The 11,882-nt window shown below is 41.7% G+C and overlaps 1 protein-coding gene across 7 annotated transcripts in view; it reads left to right on the forward strand.

Annotated features, from left to right (window-relative positions):
* NEK7 (NIMA related kinase 7) overlaps nt 1–11,882 on the forward strand; it is an 83,934-nt gene that overhangs the window by 11,188 nt on the left and 60,864 nt on the right. For 4 of the 7 annotated variants that reach the window (XM_035121366.3, XM_035121365.3, XM_088673746.1 and 1 more), the window contains one exon: nt 11,308–11,393. The exons of the other annotated variants lie outside the window; for them this stretch is intronic. In XM_035121366.3, coding sequence (XP_034977257.1) covers nt 11,337–11,393 — 57 coding nt within the window. In that variant the 5' untranslated portion in view covers nt 11,308–11,336. The remainder of the gene's footprint in view (nt 1–11,307; nt 11,394–11,882) is intronic. 7 annotated transcript variants of the gene reach the window in all.

Raw genomic sequence — 11,882 nt, forward strand, 5'->3', positions numbered from 1 at the left:
TAACTCTGTGAGTAGATCAGAGTCTCTTGGGAGTTGGCCACCCCTGGACTATATGATCCTTGGGTTGCTTCCAACTCTGTAATTCTATGATCTCTGCGCTAGTCTATGAGTAGAATACTGTATATTGAATTGTACTGAGTGCCTACTGAGTTTAAAAAGTTTGGGAATGGTGGAAGAGTTGGTGTAAAAATAGCTAATAGAAAAATTCCATTTTAATTTTTTTTAAAAAAAATGCGGAGAGGGAAAGCCTCAGTGAAATCTAGATACGTGTAGCAGATATTTTACATAACATTTTAATATTTTTAATAAGTGAAAGAAATATCACTGGTGGCTACTTGGTATTTCACATCTTCCCCGCCCAGACAAAAAAAACCCCTACAGGCTCTATCTGTTTAGAAAAGAGACCATACTTCCAGAAGTGTGCATTTCATAGCTTTGACACCTCTGAATGACATAAAATCGTTGTTTTGTTTGCTTGCTTTTGGCTTGTGAACCAAACAGAATGTTTATTTCTTGAAATGTACCTGACAGGAAAGGGCAACATGAAATGCATGTAGGAGAAATGGTTGAATCTTGAGATTAAGACAAATAACACCCCCCTTTCTTAAAATAAAAGTTTTGAGAACTGAAAAGATATTCTCCCTTAATACCAATTACTTCCATTGAAGTGAATGGTGCTACACTGCTTGGTATTATTATTACTTGCATTTATAACCTGCATTTCTTCAAAGCAGCTCAAGACTGCGTGTATTGTTCTTCCCCTGTCCTTTTTATCCTCACAACAACCCTGTGGGGTAGATCAAGGTGAGAGAGACTGCAATAGGCTCAATATGACCCAGCCATATCTGGTCCAGCAATTTTGGGGGTGGGGATTAATAGTGCCATGGCTCCAATGCTTCTGTATTCTGTGAGGTGCCTGTCAGGCCTGACAAGCATTATGCTTATGTGAACGAAATGAAACTTTGTTTTTCTTTTTACAAAAAGGAAGACATTGTTGCCACTGATTTTCTGCTATTGTTTACTCTCATCATCTATTTCTCTCCATTGGCTGTGGTGATGGGGGCTGTTTTTCTGAGTCCCCTCCCCACACTTCCCAACAATGCCATGGAAAGATGAGAAAAATGATGAAGTAGTTGTAGGCCTAATGCTTGAAAATGCAGCTGCCTGGGACCTGGTTTGAAAACTGCTCACGGGCTCAGCTAGTCTCAATTTGCTGTAATTTCCTTCAATAAATATTTGTTTCCCACTGGCTGTCTACCACAAGTAGAAACAGGATGTTTTAATTTGTGCAACTCAAGGGCTAAGAAAATATTAGGAAGATTTGGACTTTATTTCATGTTATTACTATATTTTGCGATCAGAACAACATTTTCCTCAGGTTACAGTGGCTGGGTTGGGCACTTGCTCTGACATCAGATCTGGGGGACCGTCATATCCTGTCCAAGCATTTTTGGTGTCTTGGGCTGCTGACCAGGGTGTCACTTATATTTGTACAAAAGGTCAGTTGAGAAGCTAAGCTTGTGTCTTGTAGCCTGCAGTGGTACAGGAAGAAACAGATGCACAGAATCTTTCAATTTTTTTTAGTACATGAAAGAAAATATAAACATTATCCCTGCAGCACAAGTTTACTAGATTTGGTCCAAATAATCATATCCTTCTTCAAAATGCACTGATGGAATTTTTCTGACTAAATATCCTTTCCGTGGAGTTATTAACATGGTTCTGAACAAGTGGTCATCATCATGGCAATGGAGAGTAGGAAGGACAGGACAGATCTCTCTGCCACTGCTCTTCTTGCTACCAAGCTCACTGGGTGGGGAGCTCACTGTGGAGATCTAAACATTGAAGGCCTATGGTCTGCTGTGGAAGTGTCAATGAGCATCAGTTGGCTAGAGCTTTGAGAGCAGCTCACCTAGCCCTACAACACTATGGCTTATTTTCAGGGTATGGCTTATATTCCTTGAATGCTTAAAAATCCTGCTATGGCTTATTTTATGGCTACGTCTTATTTTCGGAGAAACAGGGTAGATACCATTTTGACTCTTGTGTCAAACAAGTGTCAAACAAGTCCACAAGCCACTCCTACAAGAAACCAGAAGTTTTCACCATCCTTTCCTCCATCCTGTCATGACCATCCATTGCCCGCTTCTCTTCCCATCTGCTCTTGAAAATGATTCCTTAGAGGGGCAACTCTAAAGTGTCCTCTGACCAGCCACCTATTCCCATTCTAGGACCTCCACAAGGTGTTTTAGAGAAGCTTCCCTTCAAACCAGTGGAGAAGGTCTCCCTCAAACTGCTATCCTTCAAGCTTGCCTTATTAGTGGCTATTACTTCAGCTTGCAGATTTTCAGAACTGCACTCCGAGAGCACTCTCGAAGCTTTCACAAGGAGAGGGTTGTGATCTGTACCAATCCAGCCTTCCTTCCTAAAGTCGCTTCTATCTTCCACTTGCAGCAAGAACTTGAAAGAGGAGAAAAGAGTTGGCATTCCCTGGACATTTGCAGAACCTTAAAAGTCTACATTGCTCAAACCAAAGAGCTCAGGTGGACCGAATCCCTCTTCATGTCCTCCCACCCCCATTTATGCACCATTGTTTGCTGGATTGTGCCCAGTGTGACTTTTTTGTTGTAATGTAAGATACTTTCATCAGTGACACTAAACTTATTCGTCAGGATAATGATATTGGGGGTTATTGCGGTTTTTTATTATGTATTTTGTGATTTATATTCTGATTTTATCCTGTGAACCACCCTGAGACCTGTGTGTATAGGGCAGTATATAAATTCAATAAATAATATAAATAAATATAGCATGATTTTGAAAAAACTTTTTTTAGAAGAGGGAGTTATAATCTCTTTAGTCTTACATAAACTATTTAATAACCATTTGTAGTATACATCAAGAGATGACCTTTGTTGTGACACTGCTAAATTGCCACCTATGTTTAACGTTGTAGTGCTTTTTTTGAGTAATTGAGACTTTAAAAAAACAAAACAAAGCCACTTACCTTGTGCATATCTGGAATAAAATTCCAGACATATATTTGAATGGCTAGTCTTGTTGTGTCAGTGTTGAATCCACCCCTGCCCCCAAGCAGGCTGTGTAGATAGGTGGGTTTCTTTCCTTGTTTGACATCTGAGCTTCTCAAAATGCTTCCAGATGTAGCGGAGTGATTGGTGGCTGATTGGGCCTCTGAATCAGAACTGCTCCCTGTTTCACACAGTAGCTCTAAATCCAAGCAAGAGGAAGCACCTCTGTTTCTTTGAGGCCTTCCCACTTGCAGTATCCGGTTTTGTCTTACTATTGCTATTGAGAATAGTACATAGATATATTTATAGTAGAAGATGGGAAGAAAGATGGTAGGTGTTTCTTCTAATAGGATTTATTAAAAGTGATACCTAAGAAGTTCTGGGTCTGGTCACTCCCTGGATAGGAGACCACCCGAGTGCCTCATGTGTGCTGACTTGAATTACATCATTTAACGAAGATAGGCTATAAAAGAAATGAGTGGTACCTGCAACAAAATGTTGCGGCTTGGACCGCTTAGGTTCAGGATTTTCTATTTCCCTTTCCACCAGATTTTCTGAGTCCCCCACCATCCACAACAGTGATCCAGTCTTTTGTAACAATGAGGTATATTCAATGCCCATTAAGCTTTTTTGGGGTGTGTGTGTGTGTGTGTGTCCCCCTTTGGGTTCTTTTCCAAAGTTTCTTTGTACTTACACAAATATGTGAGCTCCCCCAAGCCTGGTGACTCCTCCCTCTTATGCATAGATGGTGTTGTTTTCACTGCATAAAGAATGGCACTCTGAACATTGAGATCACTATTAGTATGTGTATTATATGATAAATAAGTGTTTGCTGGCCCCGTGGGCCCAAAGGAAGAGAACACAACCATTGAACCTATACTAAATAGTAAGCAGTCTGTAGCACATTCATCCCCAGTGTTTTTTAAATTTCCTATAATTTTCCTGGGGTAAGAATGAGGTTTGGAAACAAATACAATTCTGCTTGTCCCAAATTATGCTGAGACATTCAAGTCACTTTGAGGGTTCATTTTGAGAACCCATTCTCCAGTGTAAGCACAGTAATTGTGCAGCCTTAATTTGGTTGTGTGCAAATATGTTAAAAAACCCTGCAGTTTTTTAAGAGTACTGCTTAATGTTTTAGGTTGGGATAATGCAGGCATCCCCAAACTGCGGCGCTCCAGATGTTTTGGCCTACAACTCCCATGATCCCTAGCTAACAGGACCAGTGGTCAGGGATGATGGGGATTGTAGTCCAAAACATCTGGAGGGCCGAAGTTTGGGGATGCCTGGGCTAATGCCTCCAGACTGTTCATGTTATCTGCATGGTTTGCACTGTGCAGCTTTAAAGAAAATGACACCCCCTCCCAAGAATTTATAGCCGAACAAATAGATTTAAATCAGTAGCTAGGGGCCTTTCTGGGGCCAGCCTTGGTTGCATATGGTTTGTTCCCTTGTTCTGATACTCTAGCTTTGACCTGCAACCCACAGGTTGAGAATATGTGGATTAGATAGGTGGCATTGCATTCTGGGAACCCCCCAACTTCCCCAAGTGAAACATGGACATGGGTTCCTCAGTGATAAGATCAGTAAAGCTTGCAAGACCCCCTGAAAGATATTGATTTTCTTACCGCTGATCTTTTCCTGCAATGTGCACCTACAGAAGGGTGTTGGATATGCTCTGTGTTGCAATACTAGTTATTACAATTGAAAATACATAGGGTTATATCTGAGTTCTACAAAGAAATTGATGGACCTAAGTTGGTAGTATACACTGAGCAGAACTAAGATTCGGTGCAACACATGGGATAAAATAGCCTTTGTGCCTGTAAGTCAGGCATCCCCAAACTGTGGCCTTCAGATGTTTTGGCCTACAACTCCCATGATCCCTAGCTAACAGGACCAGTGGTCAGGGTTGATGGGAATTGTAGTCCAAAACATCTGGAGGGCCAAAGTTTGGGGATGCCTGCTGTAAGTCTTTAGTTTCTGGGCAAACAGCATCTAGGGGCACAGTTTTCACCAGAATCCTGAACTTCTCTCTCCCCAATATGAGGTCCTGATCTGGATCTGCTGCATCCTCTAGAGGTTGCTACCTGTAAGGTGTGGGGTTTTTTTGGGGTGGAGGGAAAAAGAGAGAGAGATCTGTACAGTGGACACTCGGGTCGCGATTAGGCACTTCTGTGCATGCGCAAAGCGTGATTTAGTGCTTCTGTGCATGTGTGCATGCAGAAACCTGGAAGTAACCTGTTCCGGTACTTTTGGGTTCGGTGCAGAGCGCAACCCAAAAAGACGCAACCTGAAGCAGCTTGTAACCTGAGGTATGACTGTATTTGTATGTTTCCAGTGTCAAGTGTGATCCTTGTGTCAGTGGTTGGCGGTGTGGTGCAACAGGCTGGGATTCGAACTCTGTGCACAGCCTAGAACATGCACAAGTTGGTCCATCTAATGAGTAAAAAAGGAAAATGGTTTTCTGACTTGAAGAAAGCCTGAAAACCAACAGGTTACCTAAAACAAATGAAAAAACAGAAGTAATAAAATGTGTGCTGTGATTAGCCAGTGGCAAGTTGTAAATACTAAGCATCGTCCTCACACCTGTGAAAACAATGAAGGCATTAACAACATGCATGCCTTATTTGCTGTATTTATTTTGCTAAAATGTAAGTCTGCCATACTACAAAGCATAGCTGCTTTGTACAGGTGTTACTTTAATACGTATGATAATGCAGAGGAGGTAGAGGAGTCAACAGATAGTTGTTTCGTTCAAATATTAGTCTTCCTCTTTATAGCAGAAAATTGAAATCATCTATTAAATGCTAAAAATACAGCTAAATGGTGAGAATTAATTTTGTTGCCTTCTGTGTCTATACAAGTTCTTCCTTTCTATTTTGTATTGTATCTAAACCAGAAATTTAAAAGAATTGTATCTGTAAACGTGTAATTAGCTGAGATATTAATGGGCCTTCTTGCTGAGCATGGACTTTTGCCCCTCCTTTCACATGATGAAGCAAGGAAGCAAACCAACCAACCAACCAACCAACCAACCAACCAACCAACCAGGAAGTCTTTCATAGCTTCCTGTTTCATCTGGGAAACTATGGTTAACATCTTTGGAATAAGCTGAGCTAGTAAGCAAACTTCAACACTTGGTGTGCATGCAAGCAACAGGTGCATACATGTTTCAGCTTAAATTGAGATGAATTGTCCAAACTCCCTATGTGTATAGTCTTCCGCTATGTTATTAGTGGCAGACATATAATATTGTAAGATTTATGTTGGAGTTCACATGGGGTTATCTTATTTTATGCCAGCAGTAATATTGTCTGGTAGGTCAGGCCAAGAGAAATTTGCTGGAGGACTCCCAGGTAGCATCATGGATAAGCAAAGATTTGAACCCAGGTGCCCCCAAAATCGAGCACCTGTTCTGCTATGCTACACTGGTGTCATTCTTTCCTGATTAAATTTTTTTAAAAGAAATGTGAGATTATTACTGCAAGCTTACATAATAAGGTATCAGATCCAATTAGTGATATCCACATCATAGTTTAAGACACTTGTGGCCTTAAATTCCTCTGCAGACTGCTTGGGCATTTAAATTCTCTTTTTTGCAGACTTGCCTAGACAGAGATTTTTTCCAATGTAGTATTACTGCACTAAGACTTCTTTGTATTTTTGAGCCTTGTGTTCAAAAACTTGTTGGGATCTTGCAAGGAGTTGCCAACATTGACCTCATCATGCATCCTAAATAACAGTGTGTTTGCCAAGCGTTGTGGAAAAAAATGTCGCTGCCAGCAATATTTGGATCTTATCACCACTTTCAGTTTTTTCTGTGTTTTAGGTGTTCTACTAAATTTTTGGTGTTCCTGTCAGTTAGGAATTGAAGGGTACAATAATGTTTATGAGATTATTGGTAAACCCCTCCCCATTTATAAAGTAACTAGCTGGCCCAGCCACGCATTGCTGTGGGTCATCCCTGTGATTCCCCCCACCCTGTCCCGATCCATGATGTATCCCACCCCTCCTCCCTCCAACTCCCTGGCTCATCCCTGTGTTTCGGTAGGACACCCTTCCCTCTGTTTCCCCCGGGGAGTGTTGTCCCCTCCCCCCTGTATCACCATACATTGGCCCCTGCGCACACATCGTGAACATTTTTATATTTTTAGATTATTATTTTTTAAAATAAGAACATGGGAAGCAGAAATTATTATTGTTTAATTTTATTTTTTGGGTTGTCATTTATTTTGGTGGGTATTGTATGATTTGGGCGTTGTTGTGTGTTTTGGTTTGTGTGTGTTTTGTTATTTGGATTTTCTAATTTTGGAGTAGGTGACCCAGAGAACCTAGAGAACTACTTTAATAATCCTGACTGGGGGGGGGATCAAATAGCAAAAACCCACAGCCCCGTAGCAAAAGAAGGCGAGTTCCAAAGCACCCGAGCTGTTCAGTTCCATAAAAAACCCAGGAAGTGGCAAGGGGAAGGTAGGAGATTGTAAATGGGGTGGGGGGTGGGGGTGGCCACTGCAGATATCCGAGGACTTAAACTGGGGAGAGAAAGCGCATGGTTGTTGTTTTTTAAAGACACAGAGGCTTGCAATCAGTCATAGTATAAAGCGTAGGTTAAAAGGGGCATGACTGCCCTTACTAAAAATGGCTGCCGGAGCTTCGCATGTGACACAACGCCCGCTAAATTTTAAAGTAAAAACCCCTTGCCGTGTCCCCAAGTGTGTTGCTGTGGGTTATGCCCCCCGGGCCTAGTGGGGGCCTGGGGGCCTGGCAGGGGCCTACATAAAACAAAGGCCGTGCTGCGGCCTCCGATCCATGTGCTTGCCCTCTCACCCCCAGGCCTAGTGGTGGCCTGGCGGCCTGGCAAGGGCCTACATAAAACAAAGACTGTGCTGCGACCTGCGATCCAGGCGCTCGCCCTCTTCCCCCCCCCCCCCGGCCTAGTGCGGGCCTAGCAGCCTGGCAGGGGCCTACGCGTCTGGTAATGGCCGCCTTGGTGGTTTCAGTTGCTTGGTTGGTGATGTCATTATTTGGTTTGTGGGTGTGGTGTAGATTTCACAGGAAGGGAGGGGGTGTACTGTGGGAGGAAATCCACTTGAGGGCGCTGTTTTACTTTGTTGAAAAACAGGTTTTTACCTGTGGAGGTGTGAGATGTGTGGTTTTTTTTTCAAACAACACTCGGGGAGTGGCCTGGATCGTTGTGTCAAAATTTCAGGACGATTGGTCAAGCGGTTATGTAGAAAAGTGGAGCCCTGTATACCTATATATATATAGGTAAGAGCAGGGCCGGCTCTAGGTAGAACCCCGGTGGCGCGGTGCGCCAGGGCGCTGGAAAGCATGCTGCGGCCTGCGAGGGCGGGGGCGCCGGAGCGATCTCCGCCCCTCAGCGCCAGGGCGGCCGACCTGCTCGAGACTGCCCTGGATAAGAGGGTATACACAGGATGTCCTTTGAGAGATTGTCACTTCCAGACTTTTGAATAAGTGGGCAGAATTAATTTTAAAAGTTTTGGTTTTGCCGAGTCTGAACCCAATGTTTGCTACCCTTACCTATTCCTTCTTATTTAGCAGGCACTGAGCAAGTGAAGCAGTATGTCTGAATGGGATGCACTAATTTCCAAAAAGTCTGAAATAAGAGCATTGGAAACCATAGCTTGACCTTCAAGAACACTTTCCATTTTGATTCCTTGCCCCCCCACCACTTGAATGCCCTCTTTATCTGTAACAGAACCTCTTTAGATTAGAGGAAATTCTAGGGTCACTTTTAAGGTGTGGTCTCCCAGTACATGTGGGATTTTAGCCAGGCTTGTTGGACTCACCATTGACCTCCATGACTGACAGAGTGAACCATGTGTTTGAAAACCTATCTGATAGTGTTTTGCTTATTCAGTGACTTTTAAGAAAGTTACTCTGTTATGATGTTCTAATTGAATGATCGTCTGATAAGTTTCCAGAGAACCTGTGGGGTTTCTCAGCACGCAGTTTGAAAGTTGATTATTTTTTATTTTTTTTTAAGAGGAGGAAAATATTTAAACAAGAGATTTTGTTAATTGAATTAAAAACTGTTACATGACAGCCAGGACAAAAATAATGCATAACGAAGCTGGATTGTATGGATGGTAAATTCAGCTTCTGTACCAGCTATTATCTTAAAGATGTGTGCTACTCAATTCATTGTAAAAATGCTAGCGACATTTGTTTTTGAGATGCAAAGTAGATGGGAAAAGCATTTGCTATGGAGCAGTTTTATTGCCAATATTCAACAAAGGGCAAAGACCAATAAGAACAGTTCTGTAGAAAAGCTTTGCTTCTGGTTTAAGAGTTAAAAGGGCAAAATATTGATGTTACCTTATTCTGAACGATTTCCACAGCTTAAAAACTCCTGGAAAGAGAAAAAGCATAAAACTGACATTTAAAGAAGTAAGATGATTTACACTATGTCCAAAACTTTGGGTTAGGAAACAGTTTTATTTTATTTTTTAAAGTAACTTGTCTGTTAAAAAGTGTTTTCCTTTTGATGCTGTTTCCCAATTGGATAGACTCCTTCAGCGTTTCTAGGTTAAAAATATTTGCATTTTTGGTTTTGTTTTAATAAGGGGTTGTAGAGAAGCTTTTTTGTTCTTTGTAGCTAGCTGTTTTTTATATCGATCAGAATGCTTTCACATTTGATTCTGATCTCAGACCTACATGAATAGAAGCAGCGATGTTGAGAGAAAATGACAGGCTACAAAATGTAGTCAATTTTCTTTCTTTAAAATGAGTCCTAATCTTCTCTTACACTTTGCTCCTGGGAAATGCGCATTTGACGAAAAGGATTTTTAAAGGGAATTTTGGTTTTTGATTTTGGGTTGTTTTTTTATTTATTTAAAAAAGATAGAAAATGAGTAATATATATAGAGAGAGGGGGAGTTATTTTATCTGTGACTGTCTTTTACATTGGTTTACAGCTGGTGAGTTGGGTTGCAGCCTCACCTAAGTGGGTCACAGCAGCAGCACTATTGCTATACAGTTGTATGTTATATACAGTTATATGGTTTTTAAAAATAAATAAATAAATAAATGGGTCCCCAAATTCATGTTAGGGCTAAAGGTGGGTTGTGGGTCTGAAAAGATTGAAAATCACTTGTCGAGCAAGTGTTGATTTTATTGATTCATGAGCATTCATGTGTGAACTTGCCCTCAGAGGGTTGACCACTTAAAAAGTAGTGGTCGCGACTGTGTGTCGCGACATGTTAGTGTGTCGGCTGCAATGTGTCTGTGTGTATCGCACAAACGCTCCCCACGCTCCTCCTAGGGCTAGAAAGGGGTTAGCTTAACCTCCGGTTTGCTAGTAAAACTGAATTACGAAATGAGGCAAAACTGAATTACTGTGTCGCAAAATGATGTATGTCTAAAAGTGTGTCACCAACATGAAAAGTTTATAAAGCTCTGACGTAAAGAGTATTTTCATGTCACACAATTGACTTGAATGTATAAGGACATAATAGGCTACCTCTTAGTTTAACCCCTTAGGAGGGACGTGGGTGGCGCTGTGGGTTAAACCACAGAGCCTAGGGCTTGCCAATCAGAAGGTCAGCAGTTCGAATCCCCGCGACGGGGTGAGCTAGTTGGTCCCAGCTCCTGCCAACCTAGCAGTTTCAAAGTACGTCAAAGTGCAAGTAGATGAATAGGTACCGCTCTGGCGGGAAGGTAAATGGCATTTCCGTGCGCTGCTCTGGTTCTCCAGAAGCGGCTTAGTCATGCTGGCCACATGACCTGGAAGCTGTACGCCGGCTCCCTCGGCCAATAACGCGAGATGAGCGCTGCAACCCCAGAATGACTGGACCTAATGGTCAGGGGTCCCTTTCTTTACCTAGTTTAACCCCTTAATCCTCATCTTTCCCTACTTGAACCAAGCAAATGTAACTTCAGGGGCACACATTTCCCTCCTGCTTATACATTTCTGTGGTCTGACACTGTAACAACAACAATAGCAACAACAACTTGTTAGTCGCTTGTCACCCAAAGGTTTCCAAGCAACTTACAGCAAAGAAAAATATACAATACATAATAGCAGAGGGGAAAGGGGGGGATTCATATAATACATTAATATTTCAAAAAACATAACATCAGTGGAAAAACAAAAACAACAAAACATACCAGCTATATAAATAGATGGTAAAGTCCTTTGTCCTGCCTGTGTAAGCTAATGATGCTATAGAAATAAAACCAAAGAGGAAGGTTATATTCAACAATATTTGATTGTATCGTTTTTTTTATAAAGGTCATTCATATTTTTGTACAGGTCACTTGAAAGTGTTGTGATTTGAAACAATGGATGAGCAATCTCAAGGCATGCCAGGCCCTCCTGTTCCTCAATTTCAGCCACAGGTAGGACATTGCATAAGTTGCTCAGATTAGGTAGGAAGGGGTACATTAATGCAGAATTTAACAGCCCAGAGAACTTACTCTGACTTACATTTTGCTGGCGTTATTCTGTGATTTCCATTACATACTGTAGCCCTAGAATGATGCTATGGATTTTTTTCTCTTTCCATTTTATTTTTACTGTTGGAACTTGGACTCCAGTTTGTTTATAACTGTATACCACGTTTTAGGTGAATCACAAATCAGTTCTTGTAGAAATATTAAAGCAATAAGCACTAGTCTAGCTTCAACAACAATAGAAAAACCTTTTTCAAAACTACATTTCTCCTCTTTATCCAGAAGGTATGGTAAGCTGGATTTTGAAAAGCCCTGTGGCAGCAGTTGAGGGAGGACAAATTTATCTCAGAAGTCATGAAGCTAGAGCTCCTCTCTGTGATGCTCTGTCTTGTCCCCTCAGGGCAATATGGTTCTTGGGTAACCCTTTGGTGGTGA

Source organism: Zootoca vivipara, chromosome 7 (genome assembly GCF_965207765.1).
Source record: "Zootoca vivipara chromosome 7, rZooViv2.hap1.1, whole genome shotgun sequence".
NCBI lineage: Eukaryota > Metazoa > Chordata > Lepidosauria > Squamata > Lacertidae > Zootoca > Zootoca vivipara.